A 25169-nucleotide genomic window follows, 5' to 3' on the forward strand; every position below is an offset into this window, starting at 1 on the left:
TAGACCGTGAATACCAAGACAAATGGCCAGGAGAATTCTTTACTATCATGAAAAGATACTGGTCTCAAGGTCGGGACATTCATGTACTCAAAGATCAGAGTGGAGACTCTATTGAAGGTACTTTTTATGGTGAAGAATTACAATCCGTGACTGACAATCCCGAACAAGAATAGAGAATACAAGAAGCACTAAAGAAAAGAACCAGTAACAAACAGAAAGAAGTACTGGTAAAATGGCTTCATTGGCCTAAAAAAATTCAATTCGTGGATTCTTGCATCTGACGTAAAACACTATAAATAGGATGGCCAAAGGATTTGAACTTTCATTGAGTATGGAGGAATAATTAGAGGCTCAACCATCGTCTCGTGGTGTCTATAAACCTGAATCCTGGAAAGTGTTTGGACATAAAGTAGCCTAGACAGAGACTGTGTTCTTTTCACAAATCATTATTATCTATATTGTGGTCATCACTTGCATCATCACCTCTTGACCAAGAGAATTCCAATTTGTGGACTGCTTTGTTGAGTAGTTGTTTAGGTTAAATCCTCCCTAATCCCATGATTAAATCCAAACATGGAAAATATTTGATGGTGCGAAGTACAGATAGTAAATACTATTATCCCGACAACAAACTTTATTTGTTTAGAGTCCATTTGAACAAGTCCATCTGAACGAGTCCATCGATTTGAGTCAGAAATGGAAAGTGGCGTTAGCTGATATATATATCTTAAACTGTTTATGTGTACAGTTCACTCATAGAATCGAATGACTTGAGGATGGAAACAAAGAACCTCCACTAAGAAGACTGTGAATGAGACGGAATACAAGAGAACGTTCTTTTGTATTTAATCACAAATCACTATTCCCTCTTAAAAAGCACACGGTCCAACAGTATCCACATGTATATAACAGGCAGACAGGGTGAACTTGCATCATTCATGTCAGCGTCATTTATTGTGATGCTTCATTTAAAGCCAATCCTCTTCATCATGAAGAACCCAGAGTGGAAGCCTTATGTATCCGATTCCAACAAGTATCTTAGGCATGCTACTTTGAAATCTGAAGGATTGCTGGCTCCTTACGATCATCTGAATAGAAAGTATGTAGCCATTGATGCTATATTAGCAGCATACGATCATGACCAAGGGATTCAAAACCAGAAAGAACTCTCATGTAAGCAACCCAAAATTGTCATAAAATCACCCTCTGAACAAGTCGTGTAACAGGTCAAAATCTATTAAGCTTGTGAAAAGCGTAAAGCTATAAAAGCAGATGGTAAAGAAAGTAACCTCAGTCGAGCCAAACAAGTCAGTGTCAGCACTGGACTATGACAGATATGTTTTGAAGACAACACCAATGAAGTATATGATGAGTCAAGTGGAAAAGAGTTTGACCTGTACAGTTTAAACCCCCCTACCACCCAACCCCCCTCCTCTCCCCCCACTCTTTACACATGAAAAGGCCTATTATGTCAATTACAGATCCACTTCTCAAGTCACTACGAAAAACTCCATAACCTTGACAAGGTCTTGATTACACTGATTTGACACAGTCCGATTTACATGTCCAAGCCAAAATAAAGAAACAGACTTGTCATCCCTTGGAGAAGATGGGCATGTAGCTTCAGTGAAGAGTTGACTTTATCTGATGTTAAATGGAAGACTGTTGACCAGTTCCACTAATTTGTTCCATTACGAGAGCTATCTCAAAGCTCTGATGAATGTGTGTCATCGACATCAGTCACGACTGTTTTATAAAGATACGAGTGATGGCATATACAGTGGAGACCCATTCGCTGGTACTAATTTCATAAGGGGTATTGCATCTAATGAAAGTGAAGTGAAGTGAAGTGAAATTGGGTTTAACGTTGTGCTTGAGAATATTTTGCTCATATGACGACGTGCATGCGTGTGTATGTGCGGCTGCTTGTACTAGCCCAGACTTAAGCTGGTTTTATAGTGCTAGCCCACTGAGATACCATGCCGCAGTGAAGCATGAATACCCCACTCAGACACATTATACTGACTTTGAGCCGACCAGTCCTTGTTGTACCCATTAACGCCGAGCGCCAGGCAGGGACCAACAAGTACCATATTGTAACGTCTTTTGGTATGACGCAGTCAGGAATCGAACCCGCGACCTTCCGCTCTCCGGGCGGACGCTCTAACCACTACACAACGAAGGCGGTCTCTGATGAAAATAAGTTAGTTGACATGGAAGGTCCTGTATGTTTGGATACATGTGAAAGTAATCGTTTCCTACTGAATGGTATTAAACTGATTATCAAGATGTACAGAACTCCAACGGTATTCAACCTCATGTTCGATGTAGAAAAGCCATCATATTCAGTCAAGATCATGGACGTTTACCTACGCATGTGTTAGATACAACCCAGTGCCAGTATCATTACCCTGCAGGCTAAAGAACAACAAAAAAACACTGCAAAATACCCATTTAAGAAGACGGATATAGAAACTCAAGAAGTCCTGAGAAGGTGATTGTGGCTTTGGTTTCGACTGCAGCGTTTAATGGTAGTTATGAAAAGGATTCTTTTAATTTTGCCAAATATGATTTAAGTTCCATTGCACTGCCAATGGGCAATCCCATCCCAGTCAACCCATTATTTACATCAAAGTACAATAAAATCAACCCCCTAAAAATATTTAAATTCACTTGCCCACACAAGTCCCCTATTGGAGGACAGTTGGGATATATTGCCGTTTTTATGTCACTTGGACTGTTACTCATGACTATAGCATAAGGATGCGTCTAATACAAACAAACAAGAAAGATATAACACTTCATCAGTGTTTAATAGTTCCATTTTCTCAGAAAAAGAGAAGCTCTATGGACTAGGAGCACACCCGTAATCTACTTTACATTGTCACGCATCCAAACAAAAGGTAAGATCTACAATGTAATCCATTTAAAGTTCTTAAAATTGTTTTCTTGGGACTTTCTGTCGCACAGGAATAGTTGGAGCGAGTAGTGGTGAAGGTGTTACAGGAGTCAATTAGGTACTCACCATTTCTTCTCCCCAGGGTTGTTTGTTTCCAATCAGACTTTGCGGTAGTTCAAGTCTTTCAAGGTTTGACTGAATTATGTCATGCGTTTGGGTTCAATCCGTTTGTAGAGATAGTGAGAATCTTTGAGTAAGTCTACAATATGAATCACACATCCATTATACATGACATGACCTTTCTTATTCCAAGACAATGTTCAAGATTATTGATAATCAGTCTCAACAAGGCTCCGCCCTTTGGACGACTAGATTTAGGTAAAGTACTCACATTCACATTCATGTTTAACTCTTCCTTCAATGTGGATGTATGTATTCCATTCTCATGGACGAATGTTTGCTTTTGTTGTACACTGCTGTGAAAAACCATGAGTTCATATGTATCAGTAGGAATTAACACAGATTTATTGAGATGCTGCATAATGTTTCTTGAGAAAAGGCAGGGTGGCTTTTATCATTAAAGAGATCAGCAATTCTTTCGCTTGAACAGCTTGCTTTTTACCCACAGACACTAGGGAATTCTTGTCTACATCTTTTGATTTTGACATGTAAAGACTTGGATAAAGGGAATTGTCGATGGAGTATATTGATGGCCAGTTTACTCAGGGCTTTCACTTGATGTGTAGTGATATGTTTTAACACCAGATGTCTTTGTGCAGGAGAAATAGTTTGTAGAGCTTCCCTGCTTCAACGTGTTGGACATTATGATAATCAAATACCCTTGTCATTTATGTTTATACCTTGGGAGTGAACGCCACAGGATCGTCTCCAGGAAAGATGCGAGTTCGGAGTCCATGTTTATCTACATCAAGGGGTGACATGTCCACCACTAAATAACCATAGGTGATCTTCACAGCATCGATGTAGGCTCCTACTAACACTCCAGAATGTGCTGGAAAGAGCTGTCGACCTAAAGTGGTTATTTGTGAAGTGTCTTTCATAGTTTTAAACAATACCAAGTACCATGTATTGAGGGCAATGTTCACTTTTGTGGGTGAATTTGTCACATACATGCCATCCAGATGTTTGAGAAAACGAAACACCCACTGTCTTTCCAGCACCTGAAATAGACAGGCAGAAATAAATATCTCATGTCACACCTCTAAGACCATATGACAGTTCATTTCATTACACACTATTCATATGCATCAGCATACCTTTATAACACACGCACGCACGCACGCACGCACGGACACACGCACGCACGCACTTTAGTGATGAAGAAGCCCAACAACGCTGTAACAGACTTACATGTCGGACCAGAGATGCAAATGCTGAACGAGGTTCAAAAGGCGTCAGACTTTGGGTGTCCCACCATGGTTTTGTAGGATTCGTCAAAGTTTCTGGACTCTAGGTAATATCTGACCAAGGAACTATAGGATGTACATCAGTAATTTCTGCTTTCCTTTTCAACCAGTGCTTCTTCCCTTAAGTGTCTAATTTGTGGACTTTGAGAGGTGTAAGGGGCATCTTAGTAAATTTCGAGTTGAGCAGCCAGGCACTGGACAATGTGTCCTAACTCAACCCATCTTAATGAATGAATTTCATTATCAAACCATATTCAAATATAGCATGTCTCCCTAAGGCCCCCCCCTGTATGGCTCCCTAAGGACCCCCTGTATAGCTCCCTAAGGCTCCCCTGTATGACTCCCAATGTTGGTGACATTACTTTCAGGAATATATTCCGTTTAATGAGTCCAATGAAACTGGACTACACTGTCATTCAAAATAAAAAAACCCCAAACAAACCACCATGTACTTTCTTGTTTTGGTGTGTGAGTAACTTGTACAGTTCATCTAATTTCGTACTGTGCAGAAACTTTGTTGATTTTGTTGTAGTCTAACTGAATGCATCAGATAGGTTTGTTTGTCTTGCTTAGTTTGACACCATGCAGGCCAACCTGAAGATTCTGAAGTAGTCATACTTATTCTGTTTTTTTCCTGTTTGTTTTGTAGATCAAGACAGAAGAAGAAAAATTGTCCGAAGCGACGTTGCTTATCACACATGTGAGCACTGCTGAGAAGGAATACTTGATCTAATCTCATTTCCTATCCACCCAAGCCACCCATGTAAGAAATGACCAGTAAATTCCGTAAATCACACATATTTCCTGTTGCCATGGTCGATATTGAGATTTGATGTATATGCTGTTACACTGAATCAGAAATAAAACATTACAACACATTTCTTTAGGCAAATATGGTTTATTTCAAAAGTCGTCTCTGAGCACAATTATTACAATGGAATCAAGGAGCGTAAGAGTAGCGTTGAAACACGGAAGTGAACTCTCATGTTTGTATTGTGCATAAGGTTACTAACCTATCGTATGCATTTTACATAAATATATCTTGACATATGTTCCTGCTGAGAGTGAAGACACAGATCCAACCATGTAAAGTGTGATTGGGTTGTCTCTGCAGTAACGTTTGAGGTTCCTGAAGTACTTTGCTCGATATTATTTTGCTAATGTTGGGTGAGTAATAAATAAAATACTAAACTATGTCCCATGTAATACCATGTAAATTCGTGAATGGTATTGGTATCTAACGAGCGAAAGCGAGTTAGATACCAAACCATTCACTCGTTTCGTAAATATACTATTCCACGGGACATCGTTTCGTATTCTCAATATATACGTCACAATATTTGGGGATCGAATACCATTTGAACATGTTTTTCAACCAATCACATTAAAGAACACAGTGACTTTTTGTTTACAATGTGATTTGATTTTAGTTGGTTTGTTGTTTAACTCATCAATATTCCCGCTTTATGGCGGCAGGTCTGTAAATAATTGAATCTGGACCAGACAATCTAATGTGGTTAAAAGCTCATAAGATCATAGGCTTCACACATAGAGTTTATCCCTACACACCCTGCAAGGAAAGCCGTGTCTACTCCAGTTCAAATGATTGAATAATATCTTTGCCCCAAAAACCGCAAATGTTTTATCGTAGAAGAGATAGATTGTACAAGAAAAATATATTACAATATATACAAAGGTGTATTTACATAGGGTCGCCTGTTACCAGCCACTCTTGTATCATAACCCTGACAAAATGTATACGGACCAGACTCACTCACAAATTCCACCGACAAGGAAGGCATGCACTCAGGAGTATAACCGGGGTATATACCCACCACGATGAATGCGTACCGTTTTATAACATAAACGAGACATACAGAAATTCATGAGTAGACTGGAGTATTAGCTTGTCAGCCCTTCCGTAATGCGATCGTAACTTCAATGAGACAACCTGACAACAGTGGTAGGCTGCATGTGGCCAGTTCGTGGGAAAAGATCAGATCCATCTCGTTACACAGTTCCAAGACATTCAGTGAAGGCATATAACTGTTTCTATATTGTGTTGGAAGAAAACCTTGCTGGAACGGTGGGCTGACTTTGAAGCTGGGAGCCTTGAGCTGCGGATGTTTGCTCTCCAGATTTAAAGAAACATAGAACACGTTTACATTCCTTCCTGAACACAATGTATAGGACCAGACAGATGGACAGATTCCACTGACAAGGAAGGCATGCACTCAGGAGTATAACCGGGGTATATATCCACCACGATCGATGGAACTGTGAATGCGTACCGTTTTATAACATAAACGAGACATACAGACATTTATGAGTAGACTGGGGTATTGGCTTTTCAGCCCTTCTGTAATGCGATCGTAACTCCAGTGCGGTAACCTGACAACAGTGGTAGGCTGTGACCTGTCGTGGGAAAAGATGAAATTCCTCTAATTGCACTGTTCCAAGACATTCAGTGAAGGTATATTATAACTGTTTCTATAATGTGTTAGATCACCTTGCTGGAACGGTGAGCTGACGTTGAAGCTGGGAGCCCTGTGCTGCGGATGTTTGCTCTCCAGATTTAAAGAAACATAGAACACGTTTAAATTCCTTCCTGAACACAGATGAAGTGAAGCTGTACACAAATGGATTGATGGCACAGTTCAGGAACATCAAGTTCACAGCCAAATCATAGGCCCTAATCTGAACATGGGACCAATATATGTCGATTTTTACCAAACTGAAATATATGGTTATGACAGCCATTGGCGCCGATGACAGTAAAAACACCACAGTAAGAACAAAGAAAGTGATAGTTGCTGTCCTGGTTTTCTTCCTGCAGGAATTATTTGTAGGATGAGTGCTGGCTTCGATATCCCTGATGTGAGCTCTTAGAGCTTTGGCGATAGCACCATACAGGACAGTAAGAGCAGCAATTATTCCTACAAGTCCAACACAAACCCAGGTAGCATACAAGATAGATTCGGGTCTTAGTTTCATGTTGGAATTAAAATCGCAAATTGGCACAGGAACAAAATCACCTCCCCTTTCAATACACATCATCGTTTTTTTAACGACAAATATGATTGGCGTGCTGGCAGCTGCAGACACAAACAATGAAGTTAGGCAAAGCTTTTTCGCAAGCATTTCTGACATCTGCGTCTTCCGTGGTTGGCATACTTTCCTGTACCTTTGAAATGCTATGATGATGAACATTATTCCAGAATTAAGAGTGCTGAAGTGCTTCACGAATGTCATGACCTTGCACATATGTCCGGCATCAATGTCGTCAGGGGAGATAAGTCCCGAAATCAGCGTTGCTGGGACACTTACCACAGTAGAGGCCAGGTCAAAAACAGCCAGTATTTTGACAAAGAATCCAAAGACGACTATTGTTATTTTCCGAGTATATATATACAACACCAATATGTTTCCCAATATTCCAACCACCAGAATGAGGAGCATGAACATCATCATTGGACCATGTAATGTAAAATGTTCCCAAGTTGTCAGAGAAATTGATCTGTTCTGGCATGTCATCTTGGAGAGTGATATTGTTTCAATGAAAGACGGACACCTCTCCCCGGCACTGAGCTTACTGTAGTGTGATGGCCGTATCTGTGGAAAAAGAGATAACACTGCTTCACTAACTGTCCTGAAATAGATATATATGTGAACGAGGAAATAGTAGGTACTTCCTTTTGAACAGACGCAGGAAGCAAAGAAACTTGCTTCATGTCAACAGGACGCTGGTTTACTCAGAAACAAGCTTGCCTGTCTCTTTGTTAAACATCTTCATGAAGCGGTGTGGTAGCTAGTGCATTCACTCTTCTTGACATTACATTCTACATTGCAATAAGTATTAAATGTTATGCTCTGGCTGAATAACTCTGAGTAAGAGTTTGTTTGTTGTTTGTTTAATGCCGGAGCGGGCAATATCCCAGCCATGTGGCGGCGGTCTGTAAATAATGGAGTCTGGACCACACATTCCAGTGATCATTATCATGAGCATCGATCTACACAACTGTGATAGGATGACATGTGCAACTAGTGTGAATATAGCAATCTCCAAGTCGTGTTTGTGCATATTATAGGCTCTTTAAACTTGGTAAGCCTTTCTATTTTGGTCCATGACTCATATGTATGTTTCTGTACTGAAGGACGTGTTTCCTTTATTGTAAGCAGTAGGTACTAGCTTCCTGGATGATGTAGCCTCTATTTATAATTTCTCCTTAAATCGAAAGTAGTGATCAGTTGGAGAAGTTTTGTTAATGTTTTTCCTCATGTTCAAAATTTCCTTTATTGGAGTGTTGAAACTGAAGGATGAAAGGTGGACATATTCACGTGTATTGACCTCATTGTAGCTATTATTTTACACTGCCCATCCTGTTCACTGTACTTGAAATCCCTCACATACAGTGCCTAGCTTTAGACCCCAAGGGCTTGGTCTAAGTTCTGACAATTGAGCTGCATTGGTTGTAGTTCACAGGACTGGTTATGCTATCATGTACTCTCATTAATCTAACAAACCTGTGTGAAGCCGATTCCTTGTGTCCTCCGCCCCACATTTCAATGTCACCAAACAAAAATATCACCTCTTAGGAAACCTTTTCTACAGCATGGAAATGCCCACGACTTTTAATTGGCCAAGGTAGGTAGGTAGGTAGATATTTAGGTAGGTGGGTGCATGGATAGGTAGGTAGATGGGTGGGTGCGTGGATAGGTAGGTAGGTAGGTAGGTGTGGCACGGATGTGCCAAGTCTTCACTAGACTTTGATATAGGTTGGATGGCACGCCGCAATGCCTCAGGAAGATGTAGGGGGTTGAGCCAATGTAGTAACGACTCAGTAATATTCCAGCTACGTCTACTAACGGAAAAACGTAACTGTGCATAACATCAGTAAATACACAGTTAGGTTATTCCAGTAGTATTGACACGGATATCTGTCATCAGGTCTGGGCCAGGAAAACAGTAACTGGAAACTGTAAATTTCACTCAGCCTGACCACCCGATATTCTGTTTGATTTGTGTTACCACAAGCATCAAATCTCATCATAGTGATCTGGGCCCTTATTCTCGAAACGTTCGTAGCCCTAAGAATTAATAACTTTGATCGTAGTCAATGTCTTAAGAATGGGCTTAAGAAGTTCGTAGGGCTACGAACATTTCGAGTATAGCTATCCTGTTCTGGTTCCAAGGCATGGTCTTGAGTCTCTACTGTGCCAAGTTATAATTACACGCCGTTATTATAGTACTTTGTGTATTTATGAATATTTAGTTACATGACACACTTGAAAGAGATTAAAGAATACGCTGATGTATTTACGCTTCACTTCAGCATCCAGATGTGTGTTTGCGTATGTGTGCGTTAGTGTGTAAGGGTTTGTGTGGGTGTGGGTGTGGGTGTGGGTGTTGGTGTTGGTGTTGGTGTGGATGTGGGTGTGGGTGTGGGTGTGGGTGTGGATGTGGATGTGCGCTAGTGTGTAAGGGTTTGTGTGGGTGTTGGTGTTGGTGTGGGTGTGTGGGTGTTGGTGTTGGTGTGGGTGTGGGTGTGCGTTAGTGTGTAAGGGTTTGTGTGTGTGTGTGTGTGTGTGGTGTTGGTGTTGGTATGGGTGTGGGTGTTGGTGTGTGGGTGTTGATGTTGGTGTGGGTGTAGGTGTTGGTGTGGGGTGTTGGGTGTTGGTGTTGGTGTGTGGGTGGTGTGGGTGTTGGTGTGTGTGGGTGTGGGTGTGGGTGTTGGTGTGTGGGTGTTGTGTTGTGTGGGTGTGGGTGTGGGTGTTGGTGTGGGTGTGTTGGTGTTGGAGTGGTGTGGGTGTAGGTGTTGGTGTTGGTGTGTGGTGTGTGGGTGTGGGTGTTGGTGTGTGTGTGGGTGTGGGTGTGGGTGTGGTTGTGGGTGTGGGTGTGTGGGTGTGGGTGTGGGTGTAGGTGTTGGTGTGGGTGTGGGTGTTGGTGTGTGGGTGTGGGGTGTGGGTGTTGGTGTGTGGGTGTTGGTGTGGGTGTGTTGGTGTTGGTGTGGGTGTAGGTGTTGGTGTGGTGTGGGTGTGGGTGTGGGTGTGGGTGTAGGTGTGGGTGTGGGTGTGTGGGTGTGGAGTGGGGTGTGGGTGTTGGTGTTGGTGTTGGTGTGTGGGTGTTGTGTGTGGTGTGGGTGTGGGTGTGGGTGTAGTGTTGGTGTTGGTGTTGGTGTGTGGGTGTTGGTGTGGGTGTGGATGTGTGGTGTTGGTGTGTAGGTGTGGGTATTAGGTGTTGGTGTGGGTGTGGGTGTGGGTGTTAGGTTAGTGTGTATATGGGTGTGGGTGTGTGTGTGTGGAGTGTTGTGTTGGTGTTGGTATGTGTGTGGGTGTTGAGTGTGGTGTTGTAGGTGTTTAGGTGTGGGTGTTGGTGGGGTGTAGAGTGTAGGTGTGTGGGTGTGGGTGTGGGTGTTGGTGTGTGGTGTTGGTGTTGTGTAGTGTGTGTGTGTTGTAGTGCCTTAGGTGTGGGCATGTTGGAGTGTGTGTGGAATTATTTAGTGTTAGGTGTGAGTGTGTGTGTTGGTGTGGTGTGGGTGTGCTTGGTGTTGGTGTAATGATGTGTGGGTGTGTTGGAGGTGTTGGTGTGGGTGTGTAGGTGTGGTGTGTGGGTGTTGGTGTGTGGGTGTGGGTGCTGGTGTTGGTGCTGGTGTGTGGTTGGGTGTGCCCGAATAAGCGCTTGGCCAAAGTCCGATTGAATCTCTGAACTATGGCTTGGCTGCGATGAGCCCCGGTCGCGCCACTCCTGACCTGGACGCCGTGCTTGGTTAGCAGTTGTGACACGGCACCCATGAACTCCCGTCAGGGGTCGACTTGCAGCTCTGTGGGCCACGTCAGCGGACTGCGCTTGTATATGCGCTCGTCGAACGCGCGGGCTACTTGGGCGGAATCTTTCGCAGTTAAGGGCTCAGCTTCTTTGTAGCTTTGTAACTTTCTTCTAGGCACGTAGCGTGGTGCCGGTAGGTAGATCTGCCACAGGGCTTGCTTTTCAAGCCATGCTTTGGCCTCGTCCGGGGATACTCTCGCCATTTTGGCAAGCTTGTGTATGGCGCTAGCCCCTTTTCAGTACCCACGCAGGCTGTAGTAAATGGCCTCAAGGCCTCGTGACATCGTATACATTCGTCTATTTTTAGTTCAATTTTTCGTGCCCGTACACGTACGTGTTGATCCCATCGATGGCTATCCAATGCTTCGTGTCCATCAGCAACAGGGACGTCTTGTTTATCATCAGTCCGTTATCCTGTCTCCGTTGCTTCTCAGCGTGTTCATCTGATGCCTGAAGGTGCGGGTCTTGAACAGGGCTTCCTTGAGTTGTCGAGTTGAGTCGATGAACCTCAGGCCGTTCAGGGTGAAGGAGATGTATCTCTCCATGTTGTTGGGGATGCACGTCAGGTTGCTGTTGACCCTCGCGATGGCCTGCATGATCAAGTGAGAGTCGTACCCTCTCAAGTTGTGGAAGACCACGGGGATGTTGATTGTTTCGGGGTTGATTCTGAGCTTGAGGTTGCACGCTTTGTGAGCGGCGCCTCTGTACTCCCTGGTGATGTGACAGTGGTCTCTCACCGAATCGCCGTCCAGGGGTGAGTCACACACGTGGCAGTGAGTGCTGCTGTTGTGAGCTCACCGGTCGGCTTGGGTCATACGCATGGGAGCGGCGGTACGCAGCCTTTTCCTGATGGTTTTCTCTTCCTGTTGCAAGCACGTGAGAAATAGTTCAGCCACGTCGGGACCTCTGTACACCACGGGAGCGATTGGACACCACGTCCCCGAACCCACAGGCCTCCTGCCTCTTTGTTTTATGAGTGAAGCTCTTGTCTGTGGACAGCTCGATGTCAACGGGTTTGACGAGGGCTTCGAAGTCGTCGTAGATGATGTAAGGTACGGGCAACTGGTTCTTGTGGTTGTCGAATGTTAGGGTGTTGTCGCCTTTCTTGGGCATGTCGATTTGTATGGCCGTCTGCCCTACGCCGGTATGATTCCAGCAGGTCGGCCCGGGTGAAGCTGTGCAGGCACCGTTCGCATAAGTGTTTTTTCTCTCTGTATTGCGATTGGTTGTACAACAGCCTGGTGAAGTGTTTTATCCACGCGTAGTGGTACTTGTCACCTCGCTGGATCATGAATATATTGATCACGCGGCCCTTGGTCACTGGGTTGATTCTGTGCACGATCGTTTTGTTGCCTTCGTGCCCAAAGACGTTGATAGCTATGTGGATGTTCTGTTTCTCGATTTTGGTGACCTGAGATAAGGGGTGGGTTTGTCTATACCGTCCCAGTTGAGTCTGTCGTCTTGGGGATAGCTCGAAGGTCTGTTTGAATTAACGTCGGCCGGAAACAAGGCTTACCTGATCGCTAACCTCATGCAATCGTCTCCTCTGTTTTTGACGTTGACCATGGCTTGTTTCTTCTTGTAGTAGGGGGGTAAGTCTAGGTACGATCCGCCTCTGAACGGCATGAAGTTAGGTATGTCCAGGTAGACCTTATCGATTTTGTCCACGGCCCACCCTGAACCCCTGTACGTGAAGCGTTCCAGGTATTCTCGTATTTGCTGAAGCGAGGTGTCAATGGACTCGTCTACCGTCTCGGGTTGAGTCGCGACTTCTTGTTTACCCCTGAAGTAAGGCTTAACGTACACTCTGCTACCGTCCGCCTGCTGTTTATCAAGCCACATTTTCACCGTGATTTGGAATTTGAGGCTCCCCAGATCGGTCAGTTCCTCGTTGACTTTGCCAGCGATCATGGGTTTGACATCGTCGATGTCTATGTTTTGGTCTACATTCATCCGCCAGCCCTTCATATAGTTACCTATAGCGTGTTCAGTCGCCACGAACTGTAGCTCCAGGACAGTAGACATTGTTATGCCCAGGTGTATAGTCAGATGTATACAATCTCTAAATGAGCCACCGGCTAGGGAAGGGAGGTAACTCCTCCAGCTCTAGGTAAAAAAATAAAGCGCGCCTTAGTGGAACTTTGCCTTGAGCAGGTGGAGGGGTGGCACCAGTAGATCCACTTCAGCGTTGTAATCGGCTATGCTTAGATAGGCCGTTTCGATTCTGTACTCAACCCGCTCTGATAGAACTGGGGGAAGCATTCCAGGTGTTCCTGTATGTTTTGTAATGAGGTGTTGAGGTACCTATCTATCTCAGGTTGAGTCGCGATTTTTCGTCCACCTGTGATGGGGAAAGTATACTTAAAAGCCCCACCGAAATTTGAAGCGCCCCAGGCCATTCAGTTCCTCTTCGAGTATACCTGTGATCAGAGGTTTGATGACGGTGACGGGTATGCTCTCGGCTATATTCATCTGCCAGCTTCTCTGGTAACCTTTCAGGGTGGTAGTTCGCACGAACGCAGGCATCATTATACCTAGGTGTACACAGTTTTTAATTGGGCCTCTGCCAAGGGAGGGCCCTTACACTTCCATCCTGAGGAGGCGCCTACGTTCGTTTATGTAGTCCTTTTTCTTCTCGTAGATAAGCTGGTGCCGGACTACGTTTGCCCCGTGGGCTTTACATAGGCAGTAGTGGCATTTCACTCCGATGCCGCACACGGAGCACGTGTAGTTCATGAAACACCTCCTATGAAAACAGCAGTACCCCTCAGTCCTGCATCTCCTACTGCAGGTCTCGGTTTTCCCCATAAGCACGTACTGGCATCGATACGGGGCAGGTCTCATCTTTGGTATACTCATATGGGTACCTAGTTTAATTGCTTTGCGATTAACACAGTCGCTGCTAGGCCCATCACGACGAAGGCCAGTTCTCGGTCCTTTTGCCCCGGGGAGGGTGCGTAGTACTGAGAGAGTGTGGGTTCATCGAGTGGTTCAAGCTGTTTGCCGGTCAGCAGGTAGTATTCTTTCACGTCGTCGTCGACGTCCTTGAACGTTCGAACGGCATGGTTTTCACGCTCGAGTCGATCGTTAATGTAATCGAGTCTCTGCATACCTTTCTTCGCGTACTCGGCTTGCGCGGCTTGCAGTTTCTCCACGGCTATGTCGTGCCATTTTCATTCTGCTTCTACCTCGGCCGCATTCGACTCCCGTAGTTTTGATAAGAGGTAATTGCTCCCGGAAAATGCCAGGGCGTTGACTAAAGCCCCCCCGACCATCATAGCGATCGTAGCCATGCTATATATACCTATATTTACTTCAAAATATTCCCCGGTATGATCCCTTGTTTCACGAGGATGTCCTTGGTGGCCATCGCCATACGCAGGTTAATGATGAGCATGCCCATATCCTGCAGGCCGAAATCAAGCTTGATAGTCGGTTGTTTGAGGACCATCTTGGTCAACCGGGCGATATGCTACGGCGTGGTATGCTTCGTCAATGAACGTTTTCCCCTCAGACATGATGTATATAATATAGAAATATATATTTAATTATAACATAATATGGGGGTTGACCTCTCCTCGTGTCTGTGGGGGTGGGGTTGGCTTTGGGGATTTACGATGTAGCATGAATAATGAGAGAGCAGCAGCAGCAGTTGCGCCTACAGCTATCCACAGAGTATAATTACTCTTATGGTGCTTGGCTAGGCCACCTTTTCTACCGGTGGCGACTCTCTTAGGGTTCTTCTGCTTAGTGACTTGTGTAGGGGTTTCCTCCTGTGTCGGGGTTTCCTCCTCCTCTGACGTCGGAGTCACTTCCTGATCCATCTTGTATACTATTATTATTATTTTTCCCCTCTTTAAATTAAAAATGCTATGCCGTGATGATCGCCGCCGTCACTGGGGCTAAAAACATACTGTATTTGTGGTACAACACGCAGCTGACAGCGCCCAAAGCGTGTTCGATGAACGGGTCTTTCTCGAGATCCTCCCGCAGGTAAAGTCGTGGTTCCGGGGGAATGGGGAGGAAGTACGACGCCAAACCGGTGTAGATCTGCGTCATGGCCGACCCTATAGTTTTCGTCATCTCTGCCCCGAGTTTCGTATCTCGCGTACAGCTCATCGACCTCATCGGCGGGTAGTTTCTGGATTTTATCAGGGGTATAGTCCCCACGAAAGTACCGAATCGTTTCCCCTTCTCTCACTTGTCGTCGTCCACCAGTTCCTCTTGCTTATCACCCTCCACCAACAGTTGTTCGAGCAGGTCGTTGCACTCCATCCTATAATGTAACAAGCGATTTTTAATTCTAATAATATAATACCTGAGGCACGCGAAACACAGTGAGATGAAGGTTAGGTTGCACACGATAAGGACTTATATAAACAATGATATCAACATAACCGAGTGACAGTGCCCGAGGAAGCCAATGTTGATTTTACCTCACGTTACAATGGGGTCACGTGACCAGGAAAGTGTTGGCTCGCGGTCATAGTGACCAGGAAGTTGGTTGAGTGGTATATACACTAGTGGAAGAGATCGGGGCCTGATAAAGGCTTTATTTATGAAATAAAGCTTTACAGAGGCCTTTGACAAAAGTGATCTCGTACCCCTGTTCTATATACTACTCCTTGCTCTGATTACCTCAGCCCCACACAGCCTGTTATGCATGACCAGCAAATAACGTACTGTAAATCACACATATTCCCTGTTGATATGGTCGATATTCAGAAGTGATTTATATACTGTTACATTGAATCAGAAATAACAATTTACAACACATCTCTTTAAGCAAATATGGTTTATTTCAAAACTCGTCTCTTACCAACATTGCAATCAGATCATAGGACCGTGACAGTCGAGAATGCACACCGGCAAGGCAGGGTCATTCTCGTTCACCCAGCAGCTTTTTGTTTTGGAGTTTCAGCTATATCGAACATATTTATCGTTACATATTTTACATGATAGTTAATAGCCAGTGAGTCGAGATACACCATCTATGTACTAAATCAGAGTCAGATCACCAGCTTGAAGTCTGGCCTTGATGGTTCCACGTCATTTGCCCACCTCGATGTACCGTCTCTTTCTTGGTGGTGGCCTGGCAGCATCTCGGAACTGCAGAACAGACGACTCCACATATGCCTGTTCTTTCTTGAACAAGCCTATCACTTTATAAAGACTTTAAAAGATATTTTTTTCTGTTGAAAACTTCATTGCCAAAAAAAAGAATAAAATGAATAAATTTGCAAATAAATGGCATCAATTATTCCCAGCATTCAAACCTGACCAGTGTATGCAGCAACTGCTTTTGTAAAATCTTGATCGGTTTCCCCTTTTGAAAAATTATCTTTGTTTTAGTTATATATTGATTAATTGGTTAACGTATTTATAGGTGCACTGATGTAACATTGGGAACATATATTATAGGTCGGATATATGACGCAATATACAACATTGTATGCTGGATATTGTGCTATATACAACATGATATGTCGGATGTGGCGCAATATACAATACGATATGATGGATGTGACGCAATATACAGCAGGATACATCAGATTTGGCCCTATATACAATATGATGTGTCGGAGGTGAGGTGAGGTGAGGTGAAATTGGGTTTTACGTCGTGCTTGAGAATATTTGCTCACATGACGACGTGCATGCGTGTGTATGTGTATGTGCGGCTGCTTGGACTAGCCCAGACTGAAGCTGGTTTTATAGTGCTAGCCCACTGAGATACCATGCCGTAGTGAAGCAGGAATACCCCACTCAGACACATTTTACTGACTCCGAGCCGACCAGTCCTTGTTGTACCCATTAATGCCGAGCGCCAGGCAGGGACCAACAAGTACCATATTTTAACGTCTTTTGATATGACGCGGTCGGGGATCGAACCCGCGACCTTCCGCTCTCCGGGCGGACGCTCTAACCACTACACCACGGAGGCGGTCTGATATGTCGGATATGGTGCTATATACAACATGACATGTCGGTTGATACGCTATATACAATATGATATGTCGGATATGACACTATATATGACATATTTCGGATGTTGCGCTATATACAACATGTCGGATGTGACCCCATATACAATATGCTATGTCTGATATGACGCTATATACAACAATGTATGCTACATGTTTCGCTATATAAAACATGATATGTCTGAGGTTGCACTACATACAACACGGTATACACCTTAGTATTTCGGAGGACTAACTGTGTTACATCCTGGTCGGTTGGATATCTGATTATGTACATGTACTTGTATATGTCATTATGTAACGACCGTTATGATAGAAGACTTTTGTTTCATGAAAGAAAAGGAAAAAAAAGAGTCTTTCACCTTGTAGACGTTGTGATGGTTGTCAGTGAAAGCACTGAGTTTCCTGATCCAGCCCTCGACATTGTTTGTTGTCCGTGGCCCTTCCCTGGCAATGGCAATCTGTCCGTTGTCAACAGAATGGTTGTGTTCGCCAGTACTATGTCAATAGGCCATCTTTGGTGTTGGCTGCAGCACGACAACCCTTCTGAACATACTTCCGGTGGATAGAAGTTGCTCTCCATGTCTTGACACTAAATCTACTACCATTTGGCATTATGCCAACCTAGATGTTGCCAGGGAGGATACATGCACAAGACAACACATGCACATTATATACATGTGTCCAGTTAACATAGTTCACTTAGAGTGATGTTAACAAATCAAAATAACTGAATGCTTATTGGTATCATATCTTGAGTCTGTAGGTGAACACTTGTCAACCATCTAATCAGTAAGCTGTGGTCACTAATCCTCCAGCTGGCCGGACCATATCTCACAGGGACGAACAGTATTTGCACAATCAATCAAGCATACTGTTCACCCCACTAAGTGCTGGGTGAACGAGAAAACCCCGCGAGATACCAGTAATCAATTACATAAAAGTTACAAAACTTCAATGATAAACATTCATCTTCAATGATAAACAAAAATAAATCTTTACATATGTTCTTGGTGAAAGTGAAGATACAAATCCAGTTATGTAGAATGTGATTGGTTTGTCTCTGCTGTAGTGTTGAGGGTCGGGAACCGTTACATGTCAGCAGACTCGGGCTTACCAAACATTCGAAGGATCTTGCTGTTGGCACAGCGATTGTAGACTAACGATTCGCCTCTGAAAATATATATTTCGATATCAACAAGCACAATAAACTGAAAAAGAGTCTCAGTAGTGAAAGCAACCATTTGTGAAAGGGCATGCCAGGTCGAAAGGGAAATAATGTGGTTCAAAGTTCGAAATACACATAGAGATCCGGTAAGAATTGATCTTCAGTAACCTATGCTTGTCGTAAGAGACGACTAACAGGATCGGGTGGTCAGGCTCGCAGACTTGGTTGACACATGTCATCGTATCCCAATTTCGTAGATCGATGCTCATGCTGTTGATCACAGGACTGTCTGGTCCAGACTTGGTTGTTTACAGATCGCCGCCATATACAGTTAGAATATTGGTGACTGCGGCGTCAAACTACAAACCAACCAATCCTGCAAGGGAAGCCGTGTTTTCCCCGGCATTGATCACCAGTTCAGTCATAACATAGTTGATTAATATATTGTGTGTAAAAATTACAATATTTTATCGTACAAGAGATAGATTGTACAAGCCAATATATTACACTGTGTGCAAAGATGTGCATGCGTTGGGTTGCTTGTTACCAGCCACTCTTGTCTCATACCCCTGACATAATGTATAGGACCAGACAGATGGACAGATTCCACTGACAAGGAAGGCATGCTATCAGGAGTATAACCGGGGTATATACACACCACGATCGATGGAACTGTGAATGCGTACCGTTTTATAACATAAACGAGACATACAGACATCCATGAGTAGACTGGAGTATTAGCTTGTCAGCCCTTCCGTAATGCGATCGTAACTCCAATGAGACAACCTGACAACAGTGGTAGGCTGCATGTGGCCAGTTCGGGGGAAAAGATCAGATCCATCTCGTTACACAGTTCCAAGACATTCAGTGAAGGCATATAACTGTTTCTATATTGTGTTGGAAGAAAACCTTGCTGGAACGGTGGGCTGACTTTGAAGCTGGGAGCCTTGAGCTGCGGATGTTTGCTCTCCAGATTTAAAGAAACATAGAACACGTTTAAATTCCTTCCTGAACACAGATGAAGTGAAGCTGTACACAAATGGATTGATGGCACAATTCAGGAACATCAAGTTCACAGCCAGATCAAAGGCCCTAATCTGAACATGGGACCAATATATGTCGATTTTTACCAAACTGAAATATACGGTTAGGACAGCCATTGGCGCCGACGACAGTAGAAACACCACAGTAAGAACAAAGAAGGTGATAGTTGCCGTCCTGTTTTTTTTCCTGCCAGAGTTATTTGTAGGATGAGTGCAGGCTTCGATATCCCTGATGTGAGCTCTTAGTGCTTTGGCGATAGCACCATACAGGACAGTAAGAGCAGCAGTTATTCCTATAAGTTCAACACTAACCCAGGTTGCATACAAGATCGATTCGGGTCTTAGTTTCAAGTGGGAATTAAAATCGCAAATGGGCACGAGAACAAAATCGCTTCCCCTTTCAATACACAACATCGTTTCACTTACGACAAATATGATTGGCGTGCTGGCAGCTGCAGACACAAACAATGAAGTTAGGCAAAACGTTTTCGCAAGCATTTCTGACATCTGCGTGTCGTGTGGCTGGCATACCTTCTTGTATCTTTGAAATGCTATGATGATGAACATTATTCCAGAATTAAGAGCGTTGAAGTGCTTCACGAATGTCATGACCTTGCACATATGTCCGGAATCAATGTCGTCAGGGGAGATAAGTCGCGAAATCAGCGTTGCTGGGACACTTACCACAGTAGAGGCCAGGTCAAAAACAGCCAGTATTTTGACAAAGAATCCAAAGACGACTATTGTTATTTTCCGAGTATATATATACAACACCAATATGTTTCCCAATATTCCAACCACCAGAATGAGGAGCATGAACATCATCATCGGACTATGTAATGTAAAATGTTCCCAAGTTGTCAGAGAAATTGATCTGTTCTGGCATGTCATCATGGCGAGTGATATTGTTTCAAGGAAAGAAGGACACCTCTCCCCGGCACTGAGCTTGCTGTAGTGTGATGGGCGTATCTGTGGGAAAACAGATAACACTGCTTCACTAACTGTCCTGAAATAGATATATATGTGAAACGAGGAAATAGTAGGTACTTCCTTTTGAACAGACGCAGGAAGTTAAAAAACACGCTTCATGTCAACAGGACATTGCTTTACTTAGAAACAGACCTTTGAATAAGAAGGGTAGTAAACATGATGCCAGTAATTATCGTGGTATATCGCTCATGGATATTTACGGTATATTGTTTACCTCTGTACTTAATAACCGTTTGAAGATTTTGTTGAATTTATGGATATGAATCCTGAGGGTCAAGGGGGTTTCTGTAAAGGGTATTCAATGGTAGATAACATATTCACGTTGCAAAGCATTGTTCAAAAGAATTTATCAAAATCAAGAGGGCGCTTATATGCCTATATGTAGATTTTCGTAAAGCTTTCGATTCGATTGACAGAGACCTGTTGTAATAGATAGAGAATCTCACCCAAGTGTCTTCTGATATCAATTATATCATCACGAGTTGATAAAGTTACAAATATCCGAGGCCTGCCGAGGATATTTTTACTTTATCAACGAGTGTTGATATATTTGATATCAGAAGACACGAGGGTGAGATTCTATTTATCATCCAAAATCACTCTTCAATAAGTTTCAATGACAAATGTACATCTCTGAACATGGTACTGCCATTAGACTTGCAGTGCAGCGATGTCATAGCATTGTGACGTCATCAAGTACATGACGTCACAGCATTGTCAGGGCATTGTACAAAATCTACTGTCAAAACGATATCTCCTAGGAGATATCGTTTGATCTCACACAAGCGATATCTCCTGTGGAACACAGTTTTGGATGATAAGTTTTATTATTTCATAATATTCACGATCGTATGTTTAATATTATCAAGGATATTTATTAAAAAACGAGGGCTTGCGTCAAATTATCGCGTTCTTCTGTTACAGATTATTTTGACTCTTTCAGCGGAGTGAGGCAGGGGTGCATTTTAAGTCCGTTGCTGTTTTCTTTATTTATAAATCAGCTTCATGGTGAGAAGGAGAAATCGGATAGGGGGTAGCTTTATTTGCGCAGAGTTTTTTGGAATTATATCTCTTGCTGTATGCAGATGACCTGTGTTTATTTTCAGATAGTGTCATTGGTTTGCAAAGGAAAATCAATTTATTGGTAAATACTTTGAAAATATACCTATGTGTCATGATCTGTGATTTTCAAAATGATAATCCAACTAATTTACTGTCCATCTCAAATTGTGTTAAAGAAGCCTTAATTTTGTGCAGTTCATTTGTTTGACAGCAACTCATAAATATATTTCATATGTTTCTACCGAATAAGAGATTGATTGAAACAGACTTGCCTTTCTCAAATGTTTGTTTGTTGTTTAACGCCACAGTAAGCAATATTCCAGCCATATGATGGCGGTCGGCAAATAATCGAGTCTGGGCCAGACATTCCAGTGATCGACAGCATGAGTATCTATTGGGATACGATGACATGTGCCAACCAAGTCAGAGAGCCTGACCACCCGAACCCATTTGTCGCTTAAGTTGGAAGATCAACTCCATACCGAATCTTCACGTAGAATCTCAAATGTAGAAATGCTAAGTCAGAATGGTATATATTTTATGCGGTGACTTGTTCCACGTGAAATCATCGGCAGAGGTTACCTACATAAATATACGCACGCACGCACGCACGCACGCACGCACGCACGCACGCACGCACGCACACACACACGTATTCACTCACACTAAGACTTCACTTTACTAGAGTGAATACGGCAATCTCCAATTCCCGTTTGTGCATGTTAAAGGCTTTTAGTGTTAAAATCAAGGCATAGCTCAACTGAGGGGCACTGTTTAAACTTGATAACCCTTTCTATTTTGGTCCATGATTCATATACTGATGTAAGTTTCTGCACTGAAGGGCGTATTTTTTTATCAGCAATCTAAATACACTGGCCAAAAAAAGAAACGCATAACCAAAATATAAGTTTACCTTTACGTGATTTATAATATCGGATTACACAATAAATAAAGAATGTACAACAACCATATTTTACACAGGGCTAGGCACATGTTTCCTCCACTACATACAATCATCTAATGCTCTTTGGGGACATCTGTGTCAGTAAACAATATGGCTGCCGTAGCGCTGAGGCGTCGTTCATTTCACCAAAGAAGACAAAGTCTCGTTGAATACAGCGATGAAGAATAAATTCGGCCATACCGTGACGGCACTGTGACAAAGTCAGAACCAGGCCCCGATTTCTCGAAACAAACTTAAGTTTTTTACTCAAATTTCAAACTGAGTTTAACAATTTGAAACAGCTGATTTTTTAACTCAACTGCATTTTTTAAATATAAAAACCGTAACAAACAACTGAAGTAATCTATCCACCAAATTCAAACTGTCTACTAAGTTTATTCCTGACACTAGAAGTTTGATTTCAGTTTATTCTGGGAAGTGCATTTTCCTGCGTTTTCTCAAATTTGAGTAAAAACTATGACTTAAGTCAAAACTCAGACTTAAGTTTGTTTCGAGAAATCGGGGCACCACCACGAGCATCGATCACTGCTCGGCACCGCCTGGGCATGGACTGAATGAGTCGTCGAATCTGGCGTTGTGGAATTCTTCTCCACTCATCCTGCAATGCATGGCTCAGCTGTTGTAGCGTCTGTGGTTGAGGCTGTCGGCGTCGTACGCGTCTGTCTAGCAGATCCCACAAATGTTCAATGGGGTTGAGATCCGGCGATTTGGATGGCCACGACAGCACATTAACATTGTTGTTGGCAAGATAATCCATGATAACACTCTCTCTTCTGAGGTCAATGGCGGGAATAAGGTTACGTTGGAGGATTTCATCACGGTAGCGTACAGCAGTTAAATTTCCCTGCACGTGCACCAGATCTGTCCTACCATTCAAGGATATGCCTGCCCACATCATGACACCCCACCGCCGTATCTATCGACGAATACAATGTCGAGTGTAGTGTTCATTTCTCCGTCGGTAGATACAGCAAGAACCGCCACTCATCACTAAACCAGATCCTCCTCCAGTGCAGGGGTCCATGGTCGAACGGTTCTGCTTCATTGCAGACGTGCACGACGATGGTGATGCCGCTGTGAATGGTCGCATTGGTCGTATCCCATGCTGTCGTAGGCGATTTCTGATGATTTGCGCTGATACTCTACGAAGCCCAGGAACATTGTTGGCTGTGTTTGCTGCACTGATTGTCCGGTTGCGCAGATGCAACACCCGGATGAAGCGTTTCTGCGCCGGAGTTGTGACCCTTGGTCTACCAGTTCTCGGTCGATCTCTTGTAGAGTTGTGGAGTTTGTAGCGCTGCCACAGACGTGGGATGGTACTTTGCCTCACATTGAAGTGCCTGGCTGCTGATGACTGACTTTCTCCAGCTTCCAGACGTCCAATGGCTCTGTTTCTACAGCCTTCATTCAGTCTTGGCATCTTGAGGGTCGGATATACGGAACAGCTTAGAGTGATTCGCAACAGGACTGTCAGATTTTTATACCCACCGGTATGAAGCTTTAGTACCCGTATTTGCACATGCAACATGCTTAAAGCTTTTTTCGATGCGGTTTCTCCCAATTTTAATTCAAGGTGCTGTATTTTGGCGACAGTTCACCAAATATTGCGTTCGTGTGCAATGAATTAGTGTAATGTTACCACATGACATTCATATTGATTTCAAGCCTTCACCTTAAAAACATTATACTTTGAAAAACAGATTTTAGCTATGCGTTTCTTTTTTTGCCCAGTATATATAAAATGTTGAGAGAAACAAATAATTCCTTTTAATTGAAAAGTAACCCCAGTGCAATGGGCGATTCCTGAGGAAATCTAGACTTGCTTCATTTAGGGCTTCAACATTGCAGAAAGGGCTGGACAGAAGGGAAAATATCGCGGTTCAGGGACTATGAGAGACGTTAGATACAAGTTTTGTTACTGTATATATTAAAGGAATATTTATCTTCGCCCCAAAATAATTAATAGGCATTTAATGGCAACAAAAACAAAACACGATTAATTAACCACAACACGTGAAGCTCCTAAGAAAGAAAACATGAAAGTATGATCAATGAGAATGTACAGGCAAAATCAGTTTGGTTGTCATCCGACTCCACCATTCAAGGACGTTCATTCGAAGAAAGAAAATTCTATAATCACGACAAAATCTCAAAGAGTCGATTTATAAATCATTCATCATTTATTGACAATATAAGCTGTGAGCGTATTCGGTGTAGTGGCGTGTGGTCCTGTGCATAGAGGTTTGGTCACAACCACTTGAAGTTAAACAACGGACTTTCCAGGACTTCAGTCCTTCCCCACAACGAGTTGAAGCACATGTGTTACACGTGGTCTCACCTAAGGCAAGAATGTTTGTTCAAAACTTTCTCTGTTCACCGAGCAGAAAATGGGTACCCGGTGGGATAAGTCATGTGACTAATTACCTAGCACCTCACTGGCAGGCTGGGCTATCCGGGGTAATAATGGTGAAATTGTTAGCACTAGGAGCATTCACCTAGTGAATGAAGTTTAGCGCCTTATAAAAGCACAATTATTGTTATCATCATTATTATTCTATCCCACGGGCAAACACATGCAAAGTCAGGATAGCTGTTTGCCTTAAGAAACACGATAGGTCCTCAAAGGAAAATAAACGTTATTTATGTTGTGATGGAAGAATGTATTGGTGGAGTGTTGTGTTGACTTTGAAGCGAAGATTCCTGAACTGTGGACGTTTGCTCCCGAGAACTCGAGACACATAGAACACGTTTACATTCTCTCCTGAACGCAGATGAAGTGAAGCTGTACAAATGGGTTGACGGCACAGTT

The 25169-nt window shown here is 43.3% G+C and overlaps 3 protein-coding genes across 3 annotated transcripts; all 3 read right to left on the bottom strand.

Annotated features, from left to right (window-relative positions):
- Positions 1 to 6831: 6831 nt before the first annotated feature.
- LOC124255934 lies at positions 6832 to 13177 on the bottom strand. The gene is made up of 4 exons (XM_046689881.1): positions 12934 to 13177; positions 11951 to 12015; positions 7396 to 7938; positions 6832 to 7023 (listed from the first exon to the last, which is right to left on the bottom strand). The coding sequence occupies exons 1-4, from the start codon at positions 13175 to 13177 to the stop codon at positions 6832 to 6834; spliced, it is 1044 nt and encodes a 347-aa protein (XP_046545837.1).
- A 2753-nt stretch (positions 13178 to 15930) lies between these two features.
- On the bottom strand, positions 15931 to 18512 carry LOC124255947. Its single transcript, XM_046689903.1, has 2 exons — positions 17496 to 18512; positions 15931 to 16261 (listed from the first exon to the last, which is right to left on the bottom strand). The coding sequence occupies exons 1-2, from the start codon at positions 17714 to 17716 to the stop codon at positions 16162 to 16164; spliced, it is 321 nt and encodes a 106-aa protein (XP_046545859.1). The 5' UTR covers positions 17717 to 18512; the 3' UTR covers positions 15931 to 16161.
- A 4764-nt stretch (positions 18513 to 23276) lies between these two features.
- Positions 23277 to 23780, bottom strand: LOC124255935. The gene has a single exon (XM_046689882.1). It carries the CDS (start codon positions 23778 to 23780, stop codon positions 23277 to 23279), a length of 504 nt encoding a protein of 167 aa, XP_046545838.1.
- Between the last annotated feature and the right edge of the window lie 1389 nt (positions 23781 to 25169).

The sequence above is a fragment of the Haliotis rubra genome, unplaced genomic scaffold, assembly GCF_003918875.1.
Source record: "Haliotis rubra isolate DU_JTF1 unplaced genomic scaffold, ASM391887v1 Scf613, whole genome shotgun sequence".
Lineage (NCBI taxonomy): Eukaryota > Metazoa > Mollusca > Gastropoda > Lepetellida > Haliotidae > Haliotis > Haliotis rubra.